Genomic DNA, 27,064 nt, shown 5'->3' on the forward strand with positions numbered 1-27,064 from the left:
CTTGGACTGGGCCTGGTAATTAGTGAGCTTCCCGATAAGTGGTGGCTATTTCCTGGTTGTGGTGTACCTGGACATGGAGGGCAGAGGCAAGACAGAAGTGGGGAGGAGACCTGGGGTGGGTGGGGGGGCGGTTTGAGAATCGGGGGCCCCTGGGCTCTGAGGTGGGCACTGCTGGGCAGTGTGGCCTCTTCCTGTCTGCAGTGGGGGATGAAGTCTGGGTTTCCCCACCGACGTTGGGGGGTCTCCAACAACCTTGTTGTATAGCCACTGGGCTGGCTTAGTTCAGTGGTGTTGGCCCCCTCTCTGCGCATTTCCCCGCGGCTGGGGTGAGAGGCTCAGTGGTCACTGAAATGTCTTTTTTTTTAAGGAGGAAACTTTTTTTTTTAATTAATTTATTTTTTTTTTAATTTTTGGCTGCGTTTGGTCTTTGTTGCTGAGCATGGGCTTTTCTCTAGTTGCGGTGAGCGAGGGCTACTCTGTTGCCATGCGTGGGCTTCTCATTGCGGTGGCTTCTCTTGTTGTGGAGCACAGGCTCTAGGCGCACGGGCTTCAGTAGTTGTGGCACACGGGCTCAGTAGTTGTGGCTCGCAGGCTCTAGAGCGCAGGCTTAGTAGCTGTGGCGCACGGGCTTAGCTGCTCTGCGGCATGTGGGATCTTCCCGGACCAGGGCTCGAACCCATGTTCCCTGCATTGACAGGCAGATTCTTAGCCATTGCGCCACCAGGGAAGCCGCACTGAGCTGTCTTTGAAGGGAAGCCTGAGCTCCCCACCCCCCACCCGCCGGCGATTCCCTACCAGCTCCCTCGGTTGGATCAGACAGTCCCTGGATGAAGTCCCGGGAGACTGGGAGGCTCGGTGAGGTCCAAGAACCTCTGGAGGGAAGCAGAGTCCTACCCTCGACCCCCTCCCCATGTCCTAGCAGCCCCTTTCCCAGCCCCCACCTCAGACCCCGAAAGCTCAGCTTCTGCCGCACACATCCCAGCAGACCCAGCCGTGCGGGCCACAATTCAGCCTTTGTGGACTCACCCTCTCACGTGGATGGTGCCAGGAGGGGCTGACCACATTCTGCCTGCAGCTGGGACAAGCCCCCGGGGGGCCTGGGCCCCCCTTGGCCACCACGGAGAGATGGAGCTGGCATGAATGCAACATCCTGCATTTTCAGAAATGGACTGTGGTGAAGGGCAGGCCTGGAGAGACAGCTGCTCATGTGAGAAAGGTCATTCATTCATTCACTTCCTCAATAGATGCTTATTGAGACCCTGCTCTGTGCCAGGCTCTGGGCTGAGGACTTGTGTGCTGAGACACGTGACTCTTGTGCATTTAAGGAAAGAGACTGGAAGGAAGGGACTTCCCTGGTGGCACAGTGGTTAAGAATCCACCTGCCAATGCAAGGGACACGGGTTCGAGCCCTGGTCCGGGAAGATCCCACACGCCGTGGAACAACTAAGCCCGTGCGCCACAACTACTGAGACTGAGCTCTAGAGCCTGTGAGCCACAACTACCGAAGCCTGTGTGCTTAGAGCCCGTGCTCCGAAACAGGAGAAGCCACTGCAATGTGAAGCCTGTGCACTGCAACGAAGAGTAGCCCCCGCTCGCCGCAACTAGAGAAAGCCCGTGCATAGCAACGAAGACCCAATGCAGCCAAAAAAGGCCTGCCCTTCACCATTAAAAAAAAAAAAAAAAAGACTGGAAGGAAACACCCTGCATTAGAGTCACTTGGGGCCCCCATTTCCAGGGTTTCTGATTCAGTAGTTCTCAGTTAGGGCATGAGGATTTCTGACAAGTTCCCCCCGCAGTGTTGCTAATGCTGCTGGTCCAGGGACCACACTTTGAGAACCACTGTGATTCAAGACCAGGTGGAGGAATGATGAGTGGTTTATGTTTTCTGTTTTCAAAACTGTCTTTATGATCGTCATTTACTTTTTTTAATAATTTTTTTTATGATTAACATTTTAAAAAATTTATTTATTTATTTTTGGCTGCGTCGGGTCTTCGTTGCTGCATGCAGGCTTTCTCTGATTGCAGCGAGCGGGGGCTGCTCTTCGTTGCAGTGCACGGGCTTCACATCGCGGTGGCTTCTCTTGTTGCGGAGCACGGGCTCCAGGCGCGCAGGCTTCAGTAGTTGTGGCTCATGGGCTCTAGAGCACAGGCTCAGTAGTTGTGGCTCACGGGCATAGTTGTTCCGTGGCATGTGGGATCTTCCCGGACCAGGGCTTGAACCCGTGTCCCCTGCATTGGCAGGCGGATTCTTAACCACTGCACCACCAGGGAAGTCCCATTATTTACTTTTATAAACAGAAAAATCAGTTTTTTAAAAAAAATATTTATTTATTTGGCTGCATCGGGTCTTAGTTGCGGCACGCGGGATCCTCGTTGCGGCACGTGGGCTTCCCTCTAGTTGTGGCACTCGAGCTCTAGAGTTCGCGGCCTCAGTAGTTGCGGTGTGCGGGCTCTCTAATTGTGGCACGTGGTCTTAATTGCCCCGTGGCATGTGAGATCTTAGTTCCCCAACCAGGGATCGAACCCGCATCCCCTGCATTGGAAGGCGGCTTCTTAACCACTGGACCACCAGGAAGTCCCGAAAAAATCAGTTGTTTAAAAGTTAGAAAAGTAAGTGGTCCCCAAAAATGACTCCAGTGCCCTGGGTGTGGTCCTGTGTTGTGGGATGTCACCTCCCATGATTTAAATGTCATACATCTTTTAATGTAGCCCAGCATCATTAGCTTGTGCATCCCCTGCACTTCCCTTTGGCTCACCCTGCACTTTCGGGGTGCTCCCTGTCAACATGTTCTGTAAATAGTATGGTGAGGATTTGAACACAGGCCCATCTGGAGGCTGGTTTAGCTTGGATTTAGCCAACTGGCCCACACTTCCTGAGTGCTGTTTCCTTTATGCTTCCTTAATCTTGCCAGCTGAAATGAGTGTGGACCCCTCACTTCCTCATTTCTTTAACTGGTGTGATCATTGACTGTCCCACTTCCTCCTTCTCCACTTTTAGTTCTGTCTGCTTGGCATGGGGGGGAGGTTGAGTCTGTGTATATACTGGGGTAGAGGTGGGGGTCCTGATGAAGTGACCATTCCTCTGCAGCTTGATGCAGGCAGAATCATTCACTTTGTGGGGTGCTGCTGAACCCACCCCCCCAAGCAGGAGCGAGGCTGTGGCGCCAGGTGGGAATGGGACAGTATCTGTTGGGGTTGAGAGAAGCAGATACCCTGTCATCCCCTCTGTCTTCCTTTCCTGTGTTCAGAACCATTTGAGAAACAGTCCCAGGAGTAGCTGGGTACAGATGGATATAAAAACCTCCATGAACTTTCATACTAAGAACCAGCCTGAAGGTGCCACTTCCTAACCCTGAATTAAACCAACCCATCCAGTCTCAGGGGTGCTGGGAACCCCAGGCCATTCCCCCGTAGGGAACCACCCATTTTCTTTGGGGAAAGGGAGGCTCAGAGGGCTGGTGAACCCAGCTCTCCAGATTGTGGTCCCTCTGCAGGGCCTGCACAGTGGTTTGTTTGTTTGTTTGCTTCTTGGACCCACCCCGCTTTCCCATCAGCACCATTTCTAGGTGCTTTCTGTGACTCCTCTGGGATGCCTTGTGCATCCCCTGAACTTCCCCTGCAGGTCATTCATCTCCTGTGACTCGGTTTCTCTTTTTAGTGTACAATCTTATTTAATCCGTTCAATCACACTAAGGGCAGATATTATTATTTCCATTTGTGACTCAGCTTTCACATCTGCTGTTAGACATAGTAATCATCCATTTCTTCTCCTGGGTCTCCCCACTCATCCCCCTACACTTTGTGTCTAATGATTGTTTCACGTTGGTATGTCTTTTTGTGATTGTTTACCTAACGAGACATGCCTCCATGCACTCAGTATTTGTTGGGAGCCTGCAGGATGCTGGGCCCTGTGCTGGGTGTGGGGCATACAGCGGGGAGTGAGGTAGACGTGGGGAAGCCCCCCAGGCACTCACGGTCTCTCTGGGAGACAAACTCTTAAATGAAGAATTGCTGATATACCCATGATGACAAAGGGGAAGTGAAGGACATCTGGGAGTTGATGACAGAGGTGGTCAGGAGCTGCCCTGAGGAAGTGAGGTCATCCCCCTCAACCCCCTCCACCTAAAACCCAGACTCAGATTCTTTACTCAACCCTTCAAGGCCCTGGATGGCTGACCCCTGTCAGTTTCCCCAGCCTCACCTTACCCCTGTAGCTACCCTGGCTGCCTTGCTGTATCTTGACACACTGAGCTCTTCCCTGCCTCTGGGCCTTTGCACACACTGCTCCCTGCCTCTCTCTCTGCATGGCTGTTCCTTCTTGCCTCAGCTCAAACGTCCCTTTAGAGGCGGCCTCCCCGACCTTGTCCTCTAACATAGCACCTTCCCCCATTACTCTTTCATATTACCCAGGTGTTTTGGTTCTGGTTTTTTGGTTTTTTGTCTTCACAGCTCTTAATAGTATCTGAGGGGTTTTTTTATCTTTCAGTTTACTGTGTGTCTTGCCAATGAGACTTGGGGCTCCATGCAGACAATACAGAAAGGGCCACGTTTGTCTTGGTCACCACTCTCCTTCCCCACCCCCTGTGCCTGCACAGAGCCTGGTACACAGTTGGTGCTCATAAATGCTTGTTGAATGAGCCTCTTCTGCTTCCCCAGTGTATTACTTTCCTATTGCTGCTATAAGTTACTGCAAATTTGACTTAAAACAATCCCAGATTATTATCTTATAATTCTGGAGGTCAGAAGTCTGAAAGCCAAGGTGTTGTCAGGGCTCCATCCCTGTAAAGGCTCTGGGGAGAATCCATTCCCTTTCCTGCTTCTAGAGGCTGCCTGTATTCCCTGGTTCATGGCCCTTTCTCCATCTTCAACATACATCACCCCAACCTCTGCCACATCGCCTTCTCCCGCTCTGAGCCCCTTGCCTCCGTCTTATACAGATGCTTGTAATTACACTGGGCCCACCCAGATAATCCAGCAAAATTTCCCAATCTCAAGATCCTTAACTTAATCACATTTGCAAAATCCCTTTGCCATGTAAGGTAACATATTCACAGATTCTGGGAATTAGGACGTGGGCATCTTGGGGGGTCATTACGCAGTCTGCCACACCCAGACCCCCCGAGGTGTGCCTAGGACAGCATCGAGTGTGCCCTGCACTCAAGTACCCTGGCCACTGCCATAGGGCCCAGCGACCTGACCTCTCCTTCCCTGTGCAGGACGAGATTGAGGAGCTGCGGGCAGAGATGCTGGAGATGCGGGACGTCTATATGGAGGAGGACGTGTATCAGCTGCAGGAGCTGCGGCAGCAGCTGGACCAGGCCAGCAAGACCTGTCGCATCCTGCAGTACCGGCTGCGCAAGGCTGAGCGCCGCAGCCTCCGCGCTGCCCAGACTGGCCAGGTGGACGGCGAGCTCATCCGTGGCCTGGAGCAGGACGTCAAGGTAAGCCCAGGGCCCTCCCAACCCTCACAGGTGCCCTTGCTGGGGGGGTAGGACCATGAGCCTGAGTGCCCAGGTCAGCTCACTCCTCATGTGTCCTTGGGCAAGTTCCATCATCTCTTTGGGCCTCAACATCCTCATCTGTAAAATGGGGATCCCTAGGAACTGAGAGGCCATCTACCACGGTTGTCCCAAAGTGGTATCATAAGATGATACCTATGAACAGCAGCTGCTGTGTGAGTATGAGCCACACACCTGGTGCTGGGCTCCAAATTATCAGTGCATAGTTCCATGGAGGTTTCTTCCTTGCGCTGATGGAGAGTAGTGAAGGTCTGGAGTTGAATAAGGCTGATTTAAATCTTGGCTTCAATATGCCCTAATTTTATGATTTTGAGCAAGTCACCTAAGTTTCAGTTTCCTCATCTGTAAAACACGTGTAACGGCAGCCCCTGCCTCACAGGGTTCTATGAGGATCAAATGAGATCAGGTAGGTAAGAGGTCACTGTAGGCACTCGAAAAGGTTAGCTAATAATTATTATTATTATTCTCATTTTTCGGATAAGGAAAGTGAGTCTCAGAGAAAGGAAGTACCTGTCCAAGGCCATGTGACCCTCCGTGTAGCTGGCAGGGCTCAGACTCATCAGCCTCCCATACTTGCTGCCTGACCTTGCTGCTCTTGGCCTCAGAGAGCAGGAAAGGGATGGCCTGGAGGCTGGCAGATGGGGCTTCCAGAAGAGAAGTCTGCCCTGCCTGTCTGTATGAGCCCTGGTCTGGGGGCTGAGAACTCCAGGGGACCTGGCCCAGCACCCTGCTCTCAGAACTCAGCCCAGTGTTATCCAGGGATGTAGGAGCTGGGGGTAGGGGCCTCTGGCACAGCCTGGGCGCCTGTGGAGTCTTCCTGCAGGGGTGACCTCTGAGGTGAGGCCTGAGGTGGAAGAAGGGATGTTGAAGGAAGAGGGCCCCTGTAAGGGGAGGTGAAGAGTGAGCAACAGACCCACACCGGCCTTTGCGTCTCCCATTGTCTTGCATGTGCCGTGGGCACAGTGGGATTGTAGGTCTGCTGTACAAGTGAGGAAACAGCTCAGAAAGGTTATATCTCCACCAAGGCCAAAGTGCACCTGTACCTGCGAAGGCAGCTCTTGGGATAAATTGTTATACAAATATTCAAATTCCAGGTACCAGATTGAGAGGGTGTGGGGCGAGGGAGAGCCCTGGAAGCTTAGAGGAATCTGAGTTTGGGTCCAGGTAGCTGGGGCTTTGGGGCGAAGACACCGAAAAGTCAGCCTTAGATGAGGAAGGGGTGGAGGAAGGCTGGAGCTGGGAGCAGACTGGCTGGCTTGCCTCTGTGGGAGGAGCTGAGAGCAGCTGGTGTGTGTGTGTAGAATGGGGAGGGGGGGAGGCCCTCTGGAGTCTGGGCGGAGGGGAGCGGCCCCTTCTGTTGGGATTTGAACTAGCCAATCAGCAAGTGGCTTGGCCCCTTCCCTCCCTCCTCTCCCTACGCCTGCAGCTGGAGCGCTGAGCTCATCCGCACGGGCCTGGGCTGGACAGCTTTGGCCGCCTCTCTGTGTCCCAGGTGCTGGGGATGTTCTGGGGCATTTTTTGGAGGGTTTCAGAGTGCTGACTTCCCTGGCATCGCCTGGGAGGGCTTGAGAGACCCAAGTGTGGAGGGAACTGGATGCTGCTTGGGCGGATATCCCCGGGGGCCCTCTGACTTGCTCTGCCAGCAAGAGTAGACTGGCGTGAGGCCACCTCTTGGAGTCTCAGTTTCCCCTTCTGTTAAAAGGAGGGCTTAGAGCAGCTGAATCTTCAGGGCTTTTGCAGCCCCAGTGGTTTAAGCAAGCAGGTAGATTACTGGTGAGGGTGCCGTGAAAGAAACCTCAGGCCTTGGCCCTCCCTCTCCCTCACCCCCACCCCCAGGCTCTCTCACTCTCTGCTGGTTCTCACAGCTGGCAGGACCCACAGAAGCTCAGCAGGAACATTGTTCAGCATGAGGAGGGCAGGGGTGGAGGGGGCGGAGACCTGCTCTACCACTTGCTTGCTGTGTGGCTTTGGGAAAGCTCCTTGACAGCCCTGAGCCTCAGTTTTCCCATGTGGAAAATGGAGATGCAACAAGTCTCTACCTATAGAGACATTTGTGAGGATGAAATGAAATAGCTCAAGTAAAGAGCGTGCTGAGCATAAAGTCTGGCTCGGGGTGCTCCCTCAGCAAGTGAGCAAATGTTGCCTGGGGTGTTACTGTTCAGGAGAAGAACTTAAAAGGCACTAGTGGGACAAATGGCTGGACCACGGTGGAGAAGGAGGCCAGACTCTCTGCCTCCCTGGGTAGATAAGTATAGCCTGGAGGTTTGTTCACCATGGAGATTCCCAGGCCCCACCCTCAGGGCTTGGGATCCTGTAGGAGGGCGTCAGGTCCCGGGAATCAGGGGTGAAAATTCCCACCTGAAGGGACTCTTGTGGGAGGCCCGAGGACACACCAGTAAAACAATTCTTAGAAACAGATGTTGCTGGAGAAAAAGTTCTGGCTTTGGGTTTAATCCCTGGGTTACCTGAGCAGGTTACTTTCTCTCTTTGATCCTCAGTTTCCTCATCTGTACAATGGGGGTGACATTCCCACCCTCCCGGGGTTCCTGGGAGGATTTAGCCACACAGAACCCAGATGCTGCCTGGACAGGGGGTGCTCCTTAGTGAGGGTTCCTATCCCACACCCTGGGGATTCAGAGTGACAGAGACCCCTTAAAGCCTTAGGCCCAGGAGCTGAGGGGCCGATGAGCGAGGTGTCTGTGGGCTGGAGGCTGCTGGTTGCATTTGGCAGGAGCCAGGCTCCAGCGCTGTAACAGTGACCTCATGGCTGAGAGCATTTGTTTGTGCTTTGGGGATTTGCCCTGGTTTCCAGAAGCTGCAGCTGCTTCACCTCCTGTAGTATCTCAGCCCCCCAACCTTGGGGATAGTTGGAAGGATCATGAGAGGATCAAATGAGACAGGCAGGTGGGGCCCCGTGAGCCCCTGACACAGTGAGCCCACTGTTGCGCTTATTTTTAATACTCCTATTATTGATATTAATATAATGTGTCTTCAAGCTTCAGGCCAACAGCGGCTCAGATTGAGAGCAAGACTCCAGAGTTGACCCACCTGCTTTCAGATCTTGGTTCTGTAGCCTCCGAGCTACAGTGTGGCCTTGGGCAAATGACCTTTTCTTTCTGAGCCTCAGAGTGGGGATGATATTCAAAGCACGTTGCCAGGGGATGAAAGGCATGTGGTGGGTGCTCAGGGAGCAACAGCTGATTCTGCCTGATTACCTGTGAGAGCCAGGGGGCCCAGGACCACTGAGGCTCAGAGAGAGAAACGGAGAGGCCCAGGCAACCGGGCTCCTGCCCCCCCAGGCAGGCATGCTCTTTGCTCCTGTGGGCCTCCGTCAGGGGCACAGGGCTCTGTGGGGATCTGAGATTAAGGGCTCTTTTGTCCACACTGGAATTCTGTAAGCTGCCTGGGGCTAGGCCTTCTTAACAAAGCACTCCTGGGGGTAGAGAGCAGATAGAGAAGGAGGTTCCATGGAGAATGGGGCAGGAGGCATCTGGGGACTCACGGAAGGGATGAAATCCATAGAGTCACTTATGAACCCAAGAGGATCCAGGAATCCACATGAATCATGACTTCTTGGTGGGGAGTGGGTCACCTGCCCAGGTCAAGGCCATGGTGGGGATGGAGTGAACCCCAGGTGGAGAGGAGCTGGCCCAGGTGGGAGCATAGTTGGGAGAGGAGCCCCCAGTCCAACCAGCAGCTGATCCCTCATCCCGGTCAAGGACACAGCCCTCTCTGGACATTTGGGGGTGTGGGCAGTTGGGGGGAGCATCCCCAGCCAAGCTAGGGCATGTGCAGCTCCCCATGTTTCAGTCATTCACTCCTTCATTTCCCTCCCTTTTTGCTTGCTGGAGTCTTGGATTTGTTTGTTCATCCAACAAGCATTTATTAGGCACTTAGTGTGTGCCAGACCCTGCGCTGCTACCGGGACACAGAGATATGAAGGAGCCCCGGCATGGCCTGGGGCCTGGACCTCTGTGCTCCACCACTCCTGCCCTCAGGGGCTAAGCAGATGAATGAATGAATAAATGAATGAATGAATGGAGTATTGATCAGGACAGGGACTCACTGGGTAACCTAATAGCCTAAAACTTGGGACCTGGGGCTGAACACCCGGACACTAAACTCAAGAGTGAGGTTGTGGGGTATTGGGCCAACCTGGATAAAGTCAGTGCACAGAGGTGAAGCAGTAATCTTGACAATGCATTAAAAATCATTATACTTTTGAGCACCTGCTACCACCCAAGCACTATGCCTTTTTTTTTTTTGAATTTTTGAATTTTATTTTATTTTTTTACAGCAGGTTCTTATTAGTTATCTATTTTACACATATTAGCGTATACATGTCAACCCCAATCTCCCAATTCATCCCACCACCACCCCACCCACCGCCGCTTTCCCCCCTCGGTGTCCATACGTTTGTTCTCTACATCTGTGTCTCTATTTCTGCCCTGCAAACCGGTTCATCTGTGCCATTTTTCTAGGTTCCACATATATGCATTAATATATGATATTTGTTTTTCTCTTTCTGACTTACTTCACTCTGTATGACAGTCTCTAGATCCATCCATGTCTCTACAAATGACCCAATTTCATTCCTTTTTATGGCTGAGTAATATTCCATTGTAATATATGTACCACATCTTCTTTATCCATCTGTCTGTCAATGGGCGTTTAGGTTGCTTCCATGACCTGGCTATTGTAAGTAGTGCTGCAGTGAACATTGGGGTGCATGTGTCTTTTTGAATTATGGTTTTGTTTGGGTATATGCCCAGGAGTGGGATTCCAAGCACTATGTCTTTTATTCCTCACAGCAGGCCTCGTGACTAGGCTATATCAACCCCCTTTTACTGATGACCAAACCGAGACTTCAAATGGTTAAGTAACCTGTCCTGGATCACACACCCAGTGAGGGCTGGAATCAGGCTTGAATCTAGTCTTCCCACCTGCAAAGTCCTCGTTCTGCTAGTGAGGGATTGCTCCCCCCACTTTGTGGATGAGGAGGGTTTGGTGGCCTAGAGAGACTGTGGGAGGAGCCTCGTGGGCCAGCTTCCAGCTGTCCTAGGAGATCTTCAGGGGGCTGAGAGGGGCAGTGGGCAACGGAGGGAGGAGGGGGAGGCAGGGCTCGATTTCCTTTCTGGCCGTTGTTTTTCCTGGCCTGCCTTGCACACTGCCAAGGGGTCCGTGCCGAGTTGGGCCTGGGCCCAGGCAGAAGGCAGAGCCAGGGAGGGCCCTCTTCCCTTCCGGCAGGGAGGAGGTGCCATGGCCATTTCCGAGACTGGCAGGCACGAGGCACTGGGCTGTCTGCCCCACACATACCTCTTGCTGGCAAAGCCCTCATACCCCTTGTGGGCTGGCCCTTCAGCCAAAGCCCCTGAGCTCCCTCCAGCTTGGCCCACACTAGCTCTGTTTGACTCTGAGCAAGTCATTTGCCCTCTGAGCCTCAGTTTCCTTGCCAGTAAAACGGGGGCAGAGTTGGGGTGAAGAGGAATGAATCTGGCACATAGCAGGTATTCAACAAATGCTAGTACTTAGTTCACTTGGGGATGGAGGCTAGTTGTGATTTACCAGCTCAGAAGGGCCTTCCTCATCCCCAGAGAAGAGACCCCCTTTCCTACCTTTCATCCCAGCCAGCAGGGGACAGGACAGAGGGGTCCTCAAGGAAACGGGGTGCTGTTGCAGCAGAGTCCTGGAACCGGGATTGGAGTTTGCAGCTCCATTAGCTCCTTCTGTAGGGATGACTTGGACAGCTGCCCAGCCTTTGTCACTGGGGGTATGTTCTGTATCCCAGACAACTGGAAATAGGCCTCAGGGTCTGTGTCACATTGTGACCCTCCGCAAGTCATGCCCCCTCTGGGCTCAGCGCCTCCCAGCAGCAACCACCACTTACCCAGTGCGCACTGTGCAGGCGCTCAGCCAAGCCTTTGTGCAATCGCTGATTCAGTCCTCCTGTCGGCCCATGAGGTTGGTGCTGTTATTATTGCACCCATTTTGTAGTTAAGGAGACTGAGACCCAGAGTAGGGAAATAATTTGCCCAGGAACGTATGCTGGTCACTGGCAGAGATGGGGTTCAAGTGGCTCTGGGTTTCCCCTCCCTTTAAAATGAGCTTCTTGGGGGGTAGTGGTGGTGGGATGAATTGGGAGATAGGGACTGACATATATACACTAATTTGTATAAAGTGGATAACTAATAAGAACCTGCTGTATAAAAATAAATAAATAAAATTAAATTTTAAAAAAATAAATAAAATGAGCTTCTGGTCCTGTCATAAGCTCTGGTGAGGACTGGGCAAGAGGGTAGACAGGAGAGGCTTTTGGAAGCATTAAAAAGCCCAGATAAAAGTAAAGGCATTGCTAAGAACAGGCACTGCCTCTATAGCTTTCTGGGAGCTGAACTATGATGTGGACATAGGAAACACAGGGTGCCTGGGTTTGGGTTTTGGTTCTACCACTTCCTGGCTGTGCGACCCTTGGTGAGTTACTTGACCTCTCTGTGCCTCAGTTTCCTCTTCTCTAAGTGGGGGTGATGAGAGTACCTGCCTACCCTGGGGTTGCTCTGTGGTAGAGGTGGGATGGCCTGCTCATGCCCTGCTCATCACCCACCTTTGCTCAGGTCTCTAAGGACATCTCCGTGCGGCTGCATAAAGAGCTCGAGGCGGTGGAGAAGAAACGGGCGAGGCTGGAGGAGGAGAATGAGGAGCTTCGGCAGCGGCTCATTGAGACCGAGCTGGCCAAGCAGGTGCTGCAGACGGAGCTGGAGCGGCCGAGAGAGGTGAGGGCCCCGTCCACCCCGGCAGGGCCAGGCCTGGGCCGGGCAGGCATGTGCCAGCCCCATCCAGCCAGTGTCTCTGAACCTCTGTCTCTGCACAGTTATGCCTCCCTGGCAGAGCTGTCTATTCATTCACTGCTCCAGCACACGCTCCCTGAGCACCTCCTGTGTTCACTGTGTGCTGGTTACTAAGGACACAGGGGTGCGTGAGAGACATCTGGTTCCTGTCCTCGAGGAGCCCACAGGCTGACGAAGGAGACAGTCAGCCATCAAAGGACCACAGCTGGGAGAGGATTGCCTGAGAAAACATGCAACAGTGCTGAGCAAGGGACCCAGCCCTCTGTGCCTCAGTTTCCTCATCTATAAAATGGGATAGTAATACTTCGAGTCATTGGAAGGACTAAGTGGTATAGATTTTGTGGACATGCTTTAGGGACTGCCCGGCACTGCCACTCGGTATAAAGTCACTGCCGGGTCTGGGCCTCTGGCTGGTGTCTCAACACATTTCCAGGACACAGATGCTTCTTGAGTGTGACCCCAGGCACCAGCCTCTCTGTCTTTGGTCATGAGAGTCCCGCCACCTGGCATCCCATTCTCCCTTCTGCTGTGTGTTAGGTGTACAGCATGTTAAGCACCATGCTAGACACTCCCCATGATTTTCAGAAAGGCCCGATGAGGTTGTGATTGTACCAGTTTTATGGATGAAAACACAGCCCTGAGGGAGGGAGCGATGTCCTCCAGGTCACGTAGGGCCCAGTGGGCTGTACAGATTGGAAACCATCAGCCCAGGTGATGCCTAAGGGCTGGAATCCTCCAGAATCCAGGGGTCTGTGTCCCAGGCGGCCCGGGTGCCTTCTGCCCCCAGAGGCACAGCTGGGCCTCAGCTGTCTGGCTGCTCATGAGGCATGCTAGGATCGAACGTTGTTCTGGGGCACAGTTCTCACCTTCCCAAGGGCAGGCGTGCCAGCATTCCAGGACAGACACCACGGCCCTGAGGCCATAACAATCCTTCTGCTGCCCTCCCCGCTGGGTGTGTTGGTGTGACGTGCCAAAGGCTTCTCGGTGTGGAGATGGGAGGTGTTTGCTACTCAGGGCTGCCCAGGGCTGCGTGGGAGGCCCCCTCCCCCAGGCAGCCTCCTGCCCTCCGTGGCCTGGCCGATAACAGGGGACCATCTTCACACATCTCATTGCTGCCACCCTTGATAGTGAAAAGGAGAGACAGTTTCAGAAGGTGCCTCGGATGTCAGCCTGTTCCCATTGTAAAGGAGAGGGAACAGAGGTCCGAGAGGGAGAGCCTGCCTGAGTTCACCCAGCCTTTCCTTGGCTGAGATGGGGCTGAGACCCTGAAGCCACCTCCCCTAAGTTTCAGTTTCTTCATCTGTGACATCAGGATAATAACAGTACCCAGTTTATGAGGTTGTTCATGGTCATTCATAAGATTGGGTAACCATAGAACACTGTGAAGAAGTTAAAAAGAATAAGGTAGTATAGCGGTTCCTGAGAAAATTAAACAGAATTACCAAATAAGCCAATTCCACTTCTGGGTATATACCAAAATTGAAAGCAGGGACACGAACAGATATTTGTACCCTCATGTTCATAGCAGCATTATTCACGGTAGCCAGAAGGTGTAAGCAACCCAAATGTCCATCGATGAACAAAAATGTAGTATATACTTACAATGTATGTATAATCTTAAGAGGGAATGTGATTCTGAAACAGGCTACAACGTGGGTGAACCTCGAGGACACTGTGCTCAGTAAAATAAGCCAGACACAACACGACGAGTATTATATGATTCCACTCAGATGAGATATGGAGAGTAGTCAAATTCATAGAGACAGAAAGTAGGTTAGAGGTTACCAGAGCCTGGAGGGAGGACGGTATAGGGAGATATTGTTTAATAGGTACAGCATTTCAGTTTGGGATGATGACAAAGTTCTGGAGGTGAATGGTGATGATGCCACTGGATTGTACACTTGAAAATGGCTAAAAATAGCAGATCTTATGTATATTTTACTGCCATAAAAAAGAAAAAAATGGTTAAAATAGTAAATTTTATATTAGGTGTACTTTCCCACGATTTAAGAAAAAAGGCAGATACATATGTACTGATGTGGAAAGATCTCTAAGGTACATTTTTAAGCAGGAAGAGAAAGCTATAGAACCATACATATTGTGCAATCCCACTAATTATTTTGGAAAGCCATACAGGACGAACTGATTTTGAAGCATGTGTCTATATGTGCAAATGAATAGCCTGGAGGAAAGTCTGGAGGAAAACGCACTGAACTGAGGCATTAGAAATGGTGGGAGTATGGTAGGCAATGGCTTTTGCTTTTTATTCTATGATTGCTGTATTTAGGGGTTTTTGGGGGGGGGCGTGGTTATTATTAGTGAAATTTTAAATAAAGTCAAGCATGTAAAGAGCCCTTTGTGGTGCCTGGCACACAGTTGGTGCTCAGGAAACACTGGTTCACTTCCTCTTGAAGGCGATGTCAGTGAGGCTGGCCTAGCCCTCCCTGATGTGCCCCTCGGTGTCTTAGGACCGGCTGAAGGAGGTGTGGCGCTGTGTTTATTTGCTGATTGCCCTCTCTCCTCCCTCTCCTTCCTGATATGGTTTCTATGGAGACGAGGGTCCCTTAGCAATTCTTCTGCCAGAGCTGTTCCAGTCCCATCATGGAGATCTGCCTTTGCCATCCTGACAGGTTGCTGTGGCGATGCTGTCACCCGGCTGGGGACAGGAGCCCCTGGCCTGAGCTGATGTGGTTGCTATGGAGATGGCTCTTTGCTAGAGAGGAGGGAGGGTGGCCTGCCCCAGCTGTGTTCTGCAGTGGCACCGTTGCCAGCTGGGCTGCAGCTCAAAAATCGTAACACGAGCCACCGCCACCCCCAGTCCAGTATCATTCCCCGTCTTTGCATTTTAGGCAGAAAGCCAATATCAGTGTTGATGGGATTTATTATAACATAGCTGCTGTGTCTGAGTGCTTGCTCCGTACCAGGCACTGCACTAAGCGTTTCGTGTGTGTCTTCACGTTGTGTAGCCAGCAGCCTCCCAAGGTACATAGTGATTTTGTCCCCATTTTATTTTATTTTGTTTATTTATTTTTCTGGCTGCGCCACACAGCTTGCGGGACAAGGGATTGAACCCAGGCCCTCGGCAGTGAAAGCGTGGACTTGCTGTATATAGATGGGACAGGGGAAAGACAAGGATGGGATCCTAACCCAGGACTCTCCATCTCCCAAAGCCACACTAACTCTTACGGCGATGCCCGTGCCCTCCTTGCCCCATCCAGGGGCCTTCCTAGAACCCGGCTGTGTTTCGGAAGCTCTGAAGAGGCCACTCACTCCAACGAGTACTTCCTTCTCTGGCCCAGGCTTCTTGGCCTGATTCCCACTCTCATGGGGTAGGAAGGGCACTCACCATAGCATCAGTTCACCTGGGTTCAAATCTCAGTTCTGCTGGCGGCGTCATCTGATGCAGCCTAGCCGCGGCCTGTGTGCTGCAGGGCAAACTCGAACTTGGAGTCACACGGGCCTGAGTTTGAATCCTGGCTTTGCCACTTATTTGCAAATAACTGTAGCATTGGGCAAATCATGTTACTACTCCAGTGTTCAGTTTGTTCATTTATAAAATGGGAATATGGGGACTTCCCTGGTGGTCTGTGGGTAGGACTCCACGCTCCCAATGCAAGGGACCCAGGTTTGATCCCTGGTCGGGGAACTGGATCCCGCACGCATACCGCCACTAAGAGTCTGCATGCTGCAACTAAAGATCCCGCGTGCCGCAACTAAGACCCGGCACAGCCAAGATAAATAAATAATAAATTTTTAAAAAATGGGAACGTGAATCCCTAGATCTCAAAGGTGTTTGTGAGAATTAATCAAGACAAGCAGGTAAAATGCTTAGTGGAGAATAAGAGCTCGGTAAATACTGATTATCAGTATCACCACCCTCGCAACCTCTACAATGGCTGTGGGCCTGGAGAAGCATTTACCTTAGTTCAATAAATATCCTTCTGCTGCCTCTAGCAAGGAGCTCTCCATATCAAACTGCCAGTTGCCCATGGAAGGAGCAGTTAGGTAGCAAATCAACGCCTGCTGCTGGCAGCGTCTGCCCCTGTACTTTGATTTGGGGTCCATGTCAAACCACTCTGTTTCCTCCACCCAAACGGCCTCCCCCAGCCCGGAGCCACACCGCCTCTCCAGCTGCTTCAGCCGCTTTGGAGGAAGAATGCCTCAGTCTTTGAGATGCACCCCTACCCCAGGCTCCCCCCCTGGAGTAAATTTGGTACACACAGCACAGTCTGTGTTTTCAGTGAGACCTTTTCAAACATCCCCTCTAAGTTGGATGAAAATCTACCCAACTGTTTTGGCAGAAGGCTCATTTTATTCCTTGAAGGTTGGTCTTTGTTTCCTGGCAGCATGGAAGCGTGGAAGGTGTTAGAAGACAGGGGGCCTCTCCAGAGCTGTGCTCAGGCAGCCTCTCCGTGTGGGCTGGAGGGGCGGAGGTACCCTCTTCTAATCTCCTGGAGAAGGGCAAGGGAGGGCAGAGCTCCTGCTCCTACTAGGAGCCATTAGACCAAGGAAGCTTAGAGACACCACCCTGGCTGCTCAAAAGCGGCCTTGTGAGTTGCTGGTGGGTGGGGAAGCCCCTGCTGCGTGCCAGGCCAAGGATTGTGCCCTCGGGGTCCGGCACTTGTGACTGGCATTCTTGTTGGTGCCCGGGTGCTGTCCTGCCCTGCCCCAGCCCGCCCACCTGAGGCCCAGGGCCAGAACATCTGCCCCTGGGGGCTCGACAGAGGGGCTCTGACGGGCCTTGGCTCCCTGGAGGGGCACCGCAGTCCCCCAGGCCGCCTGGCCAGCTGCTGCCCTGCAGAGAGGAGGAAGGACTTTATGCTCTGTGAGCCTGCCTTGTTTTCCCTCCAGAGCCGCAGAGCAGTGTGGGAGCCCAAATGGCTTAGATGAGGTGGGGGGCAGGGACAGGGGCAGTTCCATCCAGAAAAGGCTGGAACCACTTTGGTCCTGAAAAGGTTTGCTGCTTCAGCCCCTCTTCTCTGCCCACTGCCCTCCCTTTCTGGTGGGCACTCAGAACTCACCCTCTGAAAATGTGTTGGAATGGTGTTCATGACTTTTCTTGGGGAAGTACATTTTTAAAACATTTTACTATAACTTTCTCCTCCCACCCAGCAGGTAATGTATGCGTAGTAGAGAAAGACTAGGAACTACAAGTAAGCCATAAGGAGAAGAAGTTTCACCTGTAATCCAATATTCAGAGGGAATTCCTCCGAGTAATTACCAAATTACTATTTGGGTGGGAGTACTTCCCAATATGTTATACTTCCCATACGTTTTTCTACGTATGCGCACACACATATTGAAATGTATATATGCATTTTTTTTTACTAAAAAAGTAATATAAGCTCAGTGAAGCAAAAATTTCATTACAAAAAACATATAAATGCATGCCTAGCATACCTCTAAGGGTGGACACATCAGACTCTGGTTGCATTGGTTGCCTCAGGCAAGAGAGCTGGTTACAGGGTTCACTGTATTCCTTTTTGGGTTTTTTGAAGTTTGAAGTATGTGAGTGTGTTCTCCAAAATGTAAGAAATAATAATAACGATACGTAAGATAAAAGAAGAAAGGCTCCCCTAACCACTTCCCTCAATTCGACGCCTGACTCAGCCTAACCTGTGATTTGGTTTGGTTTGTGTCTTTTCAGGCCTTTCTCTATGCTTATATGCTGTATATTCCTCTATGTATTTTTTTTTTCATTAAGATGGGATTATGTTACATGCACCGTTTCTGTAACATACAGAATAGTACAGCGTGACCACAGACTGTCTTTTTAAATGCTGGATGTTTTGGGGTTTTCTTCTGCTTAAGGTGCTTATTATAAAAGTCAAAGATCACAGAGTCGAGTAAACATAGGAAGGAGAGTCTAAAAGAACACCATCTATTTCAGTATTTTAAACACAGAGCCAGAGATCTAGAAGGAGCTCCAGCTGACCCTCAGCTGTGGTCACCCTCAGGAGGAGAAGGGATGGGGGTGTAAACAGGGGGGCTTCTGCTTCGTCAGAACAGTACAGATTTACAGTGAGAATGTGTCTTTATATATTAATTTATTTTTAAAATATTGTATAATTTTTAAAAATTTAAAGAGAAAACGCTGGAGGACTATGTCTTCCCTCCTGAAAAAATGTGGGGGAAGAAAAGTGCAAAGTGCAAGTTCCCTGTACTCTCATCATTATCAGCCTGGTGCATATTCTTTAGACCATATTCCCCCACCATACACATGTACACATGTGTATGCACACACACACACACACACACACACACACACACACACGTCTTATTTTTATAAAAATGGTAACGTTCTAGTTTTGTTTTTAATAACAGCTTTATTGAGATATAATTCACATACCATATAGTTTGCTTTTTAAAGGATACAGTTCAGTGGTTTTTAGAATATTCAGAGTTGTACAGCCGTCACCACTCTAATTCCAGAACATTTTCATCACCCTAGAAAGAAAACCCCAAGTCACTCCCCACTCCCTCTTCCTCTTCCTCCCTGGCAACCACTAATCTACTTTCTGCCTTTGTGGATTTGCCTATTCTCAACACTTCATGTAAATGGATTCATACGCTATGTGGCTTTTTGTGACAGGCTTCTTTCACTCAGCATGATGTTTTCAAGCATGTTGTAGCACTGAGCAAGGCTTCATTCTTTTCTGTGGCTAATATTGCCTTGTGTGGCTATGCCACGTTTTGTTCATCCATTCATCAGTTGGTGGACATTTGGGTTGCAGGTTTTGTTTTGCAGTTTCCTTCTTTCCCTTACCAAGCTGTCTCAGAGATTTTACCATGTCAGTGAATCTCACTCTCCCTCTGTCCTTTTTCATGGCTTTAGGCTTTGTGTTATCTCACTCCTTTATGTGTGATAGCTGGGACCTCTCAGTGCCCCTGGAGACCCCTGGTTCCCCTTACTGTCACCCCACTTCCCTCCTCCAGAAAGTCTACAGTGGTCACCTAATCCGTGGCTCAGTTTTGTATTGATAGATGATGAAATGGAGTTCCAGAGAGAGGAAGGGTTTCATCCAGGATCATCAACTCCGTGTTGAGGGGGTCCCAGCTGAGTTCACAGGCCCTCCCATCAGCTTGTGATGGGCGGGCGCAGATCTGCAAGCCTGACCACCTGACTCCCAGGCCCCCACCTCACCACTCCAGGAGGGGTCTCTGAGCACCCCCTTCCCAGGCCCCTTTTGTAGGAGGGGGTCTTTGGGGAAGGACTTGTTTTGTGGCCCTCACCCCCGCCTTCGCTACTCTTTCCTCCTTGCCTTGGAAAGATCCCCCATCAGTCCTTCTCAAATACTGGCTCCCTGCTCTTGGCGCCCAGCGTCTGAAATATCAGCCTCTGCCTTCTTGCCTCATTTGCATTTCAAAAGGTCTCTTTAGGAATTGATTGGGCTCTAAGATGAACTTAAGAGCCTGTCTCCCTGGCTCTGTGGTTCCAAGCTTAGCTGCACATTAGAATCACCTTGGAAGCTATTTAAAAATACTGATGCCTGGGACCTACCCAGACCAATGATGTGAGAATCTCTGGGGTTGGGACCTTGGGCATCTTTTTTTTTCTTTTTAAGTTTCCCTAGGTAATTCTGATGTGCACCCAGATTGAGAACCACTGTGCTGGCTCCACTCTGTCCCTTGTCCAGGAAGGCACATTTTCTCCTTCCAGGTCTTTGGAGCTAGAACAAGAACTCTGTCAAGAACTGGTCCCAGGGACTTCCCTGGCGGTCCAGTGGTTAAGACTTCACCTTCCAATGCAGGAGGTGCCGGTTCGATCCCTGGTCCGGGAGCTAAGATCCCACATGCCTCATGGCCAAAAAACCAAAACATAAAACAGAAGCAACATAGTAACAAATTCAGTAAAGACTTAAAAAGAAAAAAAGAACTGGTTCCAGGTCAGCTCTGGTTTTGCTGTGGGACCTCTCTCTAGCCTTCAGTAAACTGGGGGCTTGGATTAGATCAGTGGTTCTCACCTTCAGGGATTGGGTGTGAGAGGTGGGGGACCGGGAGCCCATGTATTCAGACTACCTGGGAGCATGCTCGAAAATTACCTGCCTGACTTGAAAAGTCAAATGTAACCCAAGGGTGATTTTATATGCCACTAACATGAAGCACCCCTCTCATGGGAAGAAGTGTTCAATGGACTCATGCATCTAACTGAGTGACATTTTTAAACATGGAGAAAGTTCAGAAATGATTTTTATAACAATTCCTCAAATTCCCCTCCATTGGGCTTGTGCCATTTTGCATTCTTGCCAGTGAAATATGAGTGATCCCGTTTCTTCTTAGTTTCATCAATAGAATGTGTTGTCAGGTGTTTGGATTTTTGCCAATCTGATAGGTGAGAAATTGTATCTCAGTATAGTTTTAATTCACATTTCTCTACCATGAATAGGGTTGAGCATCTTCCTATGGTTGGAGCCATCTATCTTTTTTTGCATGTGAACTGGTTTTCATATCTCTAGCCCATTTTTCTATAGGTTTGTTGGACTTTTTCCTCTATTTTGTGAATCTCTTTACATATTTAAGATATTAACCCTTTGTCAGTGTAATACATTGCAAGTATTTTTTCCCAGTTAATCATTTCTATTTTTACTTTCCTTAGGGTATTTTTTTCCCGTGTAGAATTTGCTTATCTAATCAAATGTATCAATTTCTTCCCCTATTGCTTCTGTAGTTTTGAATCATGATGATTATTATAGGCTTATTTTGCTTTAATCTGCATGAAAACCTACCATTTAAATTGTAAAAACTGATCAGTTCCTCATCATTTCTAAGCCTCTTGTACACTTATGATCTGTTTTACCATATTCATTTTGTTTATTAGTATCCATGCTGAATTAAAGTCCTCACTAGAATGTCAGTTCCATGAGCTCAGGACTCCCCCTGAGATGGAGATGTGCATACAAGAGGCTTCTGGAAACGTCCCCTTGGAATAACACCATCAGGGATCGAGGCAGAGGGAGAAACTGAGCTGCAGAGCATTCACACCAATGGCCTCAGCTGATCCCATGGGGAGCTCTGGAGCTGGAGTGGGAAGGGGGCATGGACCAGTCACTGGATGTGGGTTCCCCGCCCCCCCCAGCACCCCCACCCAGGAAAGGCATATGACCTTGGATGAGGTGGTTGCCCTCAGCCAATGGCCATCGCTGGGAGAGGGACTCAACTTTGAGGTCTTAGCCAGGGGAATGTGTGCCCCAGTCCTAAAGGGGGGATCTAGGCATAACACTCCAGCATCCCCCTCAAGTACCCTATCTGTCATGGTCCCTGCTGTATTCTCCATGCCTAACTATGCCTGGCACATGATAGGTGCTCAGGAAGTCTTTGGTGAATGAATGAAAGACAAACAAGAACAGAAACCCAGATTTCTGGGTCTTGGGCTCAACCCAACTGGATCACAATTTCGGGGTGGGAGAGAGGGGAGGAACCCTGGGCAGGTGGGTTCAGAATCGTCTCAAGTGCTTCTGGCCTGTTCCCCATTTGCAGCCCATTGGGTGGTCTTGAGACTCCTCTGGCTCAGCAGTTGATGCTGGTCAAGGCTGGACGTGGCTGGGCTGCGCTGGCCAGGGAGGGCAGGGGCCCTCAGCGGAACCCTAGGCACTGTGACTGCTCTTTGGATGTGCATCACCCTTGTGAGCTTTCAGTTCAGTTTTTTTTAATCTCGCTCCAGCATTCCTTGAAGAAAAGAGGAACCCGCTCCCTTGGGAAGACGGACAAGAAACCTTCCATGCAGGTACCTCCCGTCAGCCTCCACAGCCTCTGTGCAGCCCCCAGCAGTAGCTTTCAGTCTGAAGTCCCCAGGCCTAACTCCGTGTGGCTCGGGGAGTCCCCAGAGGTGCCCACCCTGCCCCAGTTTCTACTCCATCCTCCCCTTGTTCACTTTCTTAGCTTCGCTGTGTACTTTACTTCCCCAAACTACACCCTGAGCCCATGGTTCTCACATGCTCTGCTAGAGAAAGTGCTATATGTAGCACAGGTCAGGCATAGAATATAGTTCGTTTCTAGTGGTCCTGGATGGTCAGGGTATCAGGCACTTTTTATATATTGTCTCATTTAATTTTTATCATGGTCTGTGAGGGAGGGAATGTTATTGCCCCATTTTACAGATGAGAAAACTGCAGTAGTAATGGTAGTAGTAGTAGCAGCAACACTGACCCTGGCAGAATGTTGCCTACTCCAGGAAGCCCTCCTGGACTCCCCAGGCTACATGCAGTGCCCCATCTGTGCTGCAATATGTATGTCCCCCTCTCTGCTTCCCCTCTGGATCCAGAGCTCCTTGAGGGTCAGGGCTGTGTTCCCAGCACTTAGTGCTCCCTGAAATGCTGTGGTTGAGCCTCCCAACACTAACCTTGCTGGGTCGTGCCTGTCCCTGTTCCCCCTCGGGCCCCAGGAGGACAGTGCTGACCTGAAGTGCCAGCTGCACTTTGCAAAGGAGGAGTCAGCCCTCATGTGCAAGAAGCTCACCAAGCTGGCCAAGGAGAATGACAGCATGAAGGAGGAGCTGCTCAAGTACCGCTCACTCTACGGGGACCTGGATGGCGCCCTGTCGGCCGAGGAGCTGGCGGATGCACCCCACTCGCGGGAGACGGAGCTCAAGGTTCATCTGAAGCTGGTGGAGGAGGAAGCCAACCTGCTGAGCCGCCGCATCGTGGAGCTGGAGGTGGAAAACCGCGGCCTGCGGGCCGAGATGGACGACATGAAGGATCACGGCGGCGGCTGCGGGGGCCCCGAGGCCCGCCTGGCTTTCTCCGCTCTGGGCGGCGGCGGCGAGTGCGGGGAGAGCTTGGCGGAGCTGCGGCGACACCTGCAGTTCGTGGAGGAGGAGGCCGAGCTGCTCCGGCGCTCCTCAGCCGAGCTGGAGGACCAGAACAAGCTGCTGCTGAGCGAGCTGGCCAAGTACCGCTCGGAGCACGAGCTGGACGTGACGCTGTCGGAGGACAGCTGCTCCGTGCTCAGCGAGCCCTCGCAGGAGGAGCTGGCAGCCGCCAAGCTGCAGATCGGCGAGCTCAGCGGCAAGGTCAAGAAGCTGCAGTACGAGAACCGGGTGCTCCTCTCCAACCTCCAGCGCTGTGACCTCGCCTCCTGCCAGAGCACGCGGCCGATGCTGGAGACGGACGCCGAGGCTGGGGACTCGGCCCAGTGTGTGCCCGCGGCCCTAGGCGAGGCCCACGGACCCCACACCGCCCGGCTCTGCAGGGCCCGGGAGGCCGAGGCGCTGCCGGGGCTGAGGGAGCAGGCCGTCCTGGTCAGCAAGGCCATTGACGTCCTGGTGGCCGATGCCAACGGCTTCACGGCCGGCCTCCGCCCGTATCTGGACAACGAGTGTGCCGACTTCCGGCTGCACGAGGCCCCCGACAACAACAGCGAGGGCCCCAGGGACACCAAGCTGATCCACGCCCTCCTGGTGCGGCTGAGCTTGCTCCAGCAGGAGCTCCACGCCTTCACGCGGAAGGCGGACTCGGTCCTCGGGGGCCCCAGCAAGGAGCAGCCCGAGCCCTTCTCGACGCTGCCCGCCTTGGGCTCCCAGGGACCCTCCAAGGAGATTCTTCTTGCCAAAGACCTTGGCTCAGACTTCCAGGTAAGATGTCCCAGTCACAGGCCCTGTTACTTTTTTTATATATGTAGGTATGGGCTTTTTTACTGAACCATACATACAGAGAGGCACGCAAAGCACAAGTACACAGCTTAATGACTTTTCCCAAAGTGAGCACACCTGTGTAAGCGTCACCCAGGACAAGAACTAGAACGGGACCAGCGCCCCAGAAGCCCCTCCTCAGGTCCCCTTTTAGCCACTATCCCCACTCCCAAAGGTACCTCCTCTCGATTCGGTTTTGCCTGTCTTTGAACTTTGCATAAATTGAATCACACAGAACACACTCACCTGTGCCTGACTTTTCACTCACCATTATGTTTGTTGTCTCAGGTGGCAATAATGTGTGTGTTCTCATGACTGAATATGATCCCATGGGGTGAATATACCACAGTTCCCTTAGTCACTTACTGTTGATAAAGGGATTCATTCCAAAGCCCTATCTTTTTGCCAGGTCGCCCTTTCTTCTCTTCATGTTTCTTTTGCAACGCTGTATTTTAAAACCAGTATTATTTAAAAAAAAAAAAAAAAAAGCTTTGGTCAGATCCTGTGCAAAGGCCAGAAACTTGGCTTTCTAAAGGTAATGAACTTCCAGCCTTGATATCTATAAACTACTACTTAGAAAAATTAAAATAGCAAAAGCACTTGTCCCCCCAAAAAGCATCACTGCAAGAGTAATCCATAAACATGCAAAGAGTTTCAGAAGTGCCTCTGGTAAAAAGATGAAGCCTCCTCCTCCCTGCTTCTTACTCCTTCAAGGTTTTGCTATTAACACTGGTTTTGGAGCACTGCTGTCATATAGGCACATGTGGGCTGCTTAAAATTAAATTAATAAAAAGTACGGTACATATAATTGACAATTCACTTCTTCAGTTCAGCCACATTTCAAGGGCTCGGTAGCTGCATGTGTCAAGTGGTGCAGATCTAGAACATTTCATCATCACAGCATGCCGTTCTAACTCTTTCTCTCCACGTACTCTCATATATTTGTTTTTGCCTCAAATTGTTTTATGTTATACCTCCTGCTACCACACAACTTGTTTTTCTTGTGTAATGTATCTATTTGTTCATTTATTTACGATGCTGTATTTATTGTTCATGTGCTTTTTGTTCTTAGTGCTGGAGGTGCCATGGTAAGCAAATAAACAGTTATGATTCCTGCCCCCCAGCCTATATCATCTAGTGGGGAAAGAGATGTTAATCAAAATATCATGCCATTGAATGGGAAATCACAAACTGAGATGAGGGCTCGCTAGGAAAGGTGCTGGCTTCTGTGAACGAGAAGCTTGACCTAGACCCTGGGTCAGGGAGGACCTCTGATCTGAGCTGAGATCAGAAGGATGGATTACCAGGGGAAGGGTGTTCTAAGCAGAGGGAACAGCCTGTGCAAAGGCATCATGGCCAGAAGGAGCAGGATGTGTCCAAGGACTAAGGGAAAGAGTGCGGCTGGACCCAGTGTCGGGAGGTTTGATCTTCATCCTGAGAGCAATGGGGGAGGGGCGTCTTCCCATGTCTGTACAGAGAGGTTTAGCTCTTTCTTTCTGACAACTAATTTCTTTAATCAGTACCTTGTGCATCTGGCTCGGTCTTGCTTTTCTTAAGCAAGCAGACTGCCCTATGTTGGGTCTCCCTCTTGGTTCTCCTTGGGGTAGGAATGAGCTGGGGCCGCATGTGTGGGAGGACAGTTGAAGCTGGCTCAGAAGGTTTGTGCACAAGACAGGCATTCACAGAATCAGTGTTTTCACTCACCACTAGTCATTCAGCCTTTCAACAGACATTCATGGGGTAGTCGCAGTGTGCCAACCAGGGCTGGGGCTGGGCTACGGAGGCAAATCCACCTAGGCCCCTGCCCTCAGGTGTGCGGTCAGAGGCCTCTTACAGAGCCAGAGGCCTGGGGTGGGTGCAGTTTCTAGCACCCCCGTGTCCTCCTCCCCATGGTTACCTTTAGTCTCTTCTGCCTGTGCCTCTAGGTGCAGCCACCTGACCTCAGGGACCTGCCGGAATGGGAGCCCAGGATACGAGAGGCCTTCCGCAGCGGCGACTTGGACTCCAAGCCCGACCCCAGCCGGAGCTTCAGGCCTTACCGAGCTGAAGACAATGATTCCTATGCCTCTGAGGTGGGCATAGGCCTGAGCGGGCAGGAGGGAGGGTAGGAGGAGAATGGCTGAGGCCGCTCAAGAGCAGAGTGACCTGTGGAGAATCTTAGCTGGTGATGATGATATGGGTTTTGAGTATTTCCTTTGGTTCCAAGCTTCCTGACAGCAAGGGCTGAGAGGGAAACAAGGAAGTTTGGGCCATTCTCGGGGCCTGATGAAAGGAAGTTTATAAACTTATCCGAGGAAATTGATCTTGTTCTCCTATACTACTGAACTCCACAGGGAATTTAATAATTTATGTCATTTAATGGAAACAGTAATTTCTTTAGCAGGAAGGCAGCAATCTCTACAGTCAGGCTGACTGGGTTCAGATTGTGGATCTATGTATACTAGTTGTAAAATTGTACAAGTGTCACTTTACTTCTCTGATCCTCAGTTTTCTCACCTTTAAAATAAAGGTAAAGTGTCATAGGGTTGTTGAAAGGATTAAATACATGAAAAGCCTTAGCTTAAGGCCTGGTCCCTGTTGGGTGAGGAGGAGGAGGAGGAGGATGACACATCACTGGGCCTCAGGAGACCTGCCAGGCTGTGTGGCCTCAGGCATGTTCCCACTCTCTGGCTGCAGCTTCCTCACCTGTAATATGGGAGGATTAGAGTGGGTGGTGGCTGTAGAATTTCTAGGATTCCCTGGTCCTTGAGGAATTCCGGATGGTTCTGAGCCCCTCCCAAGCCTACTGAGCCTCTCCCCAGCACTTCATAATGAACCTGAAGCAGGAAAAGGCTCCTATGGACTGGATGGGGCCTCCCTGAGACTCCTGAACCATGGAGAGTCTCATGTGTGCCCCAACCTGAGCGTCCTTTTCTTCTCAGCATCCCTAGGAAGGCAACTTTTGGTCCCAGGGAGACCAGTCTGCAACTGTGAAGGGGGAGACGCTCCCTCGAAGCTGATGGATCAAACTCTTGAAGTGGCCTGAGTGTCCTAGCAGCCATGGCAAAAGAGGAGAGAAGGGGGCAGGAAGCATG

The 27,064-nt window shown here is 51.1% G+C and overlaps 1 protein-coding gene across 3 annotated transcripts in view; it reads left to right on the forward strand.

Moving 5' to 3' along the window:
• MTCL2 (microtubule crosslinking factor 2) overlaps window positions 1-27,064 on the forward strand; it is a 72,524-nt gene that overhangs the window by 14,866 nt on the left and 30,594 nt on the right. For all 3 annotated transcript variants that reach the window (XR_009497744.1, XM_059898522.1, XM_059898523.1), the window contains exons 2-6: window positions 5,217-5,441; window positions 12,131-12,289; window positions 22,026-22,088; window positions 22,746-23,933; window positions 25,916-26,062. Coding sequence is in view for 2 of the 3 variants with exons in the window: in XM_059898522.1 (XP_059754505.1) it covers window positions 5,217-5,441; window positions 12,131-12,289; window positions 22,026-22,088; window positions 22,746-23,933; window positions 25,916-26,062 (1,782 nt within the window). In the remaining variant the exon portion in view is untranslated. The remainder of the gene's footprint in view (window positions 1-5,216; window positions 5,442-12,130; window positions 12,290-22,025; window positions 22,089-22,745; window positions 23,934-25,915; window positions 26,063-27,064) is intronic.

Source organism: Balaenoptera ricei, chromosome 15 (assembly GCF_028023285.1).
Source record: "Balaenoptera ricei isolate mBalRic1 chromosome 15, mBalRic1.hap2, whole genome shotgun sequence".
Taxonomy (NCBI): domain Eukaryota; kingdom Metazoa; phylum Chordata; class Mammalia; order Artiodactyla; family Balaenopteridae; genus Balaenoptera; species Balaenoptera ricei.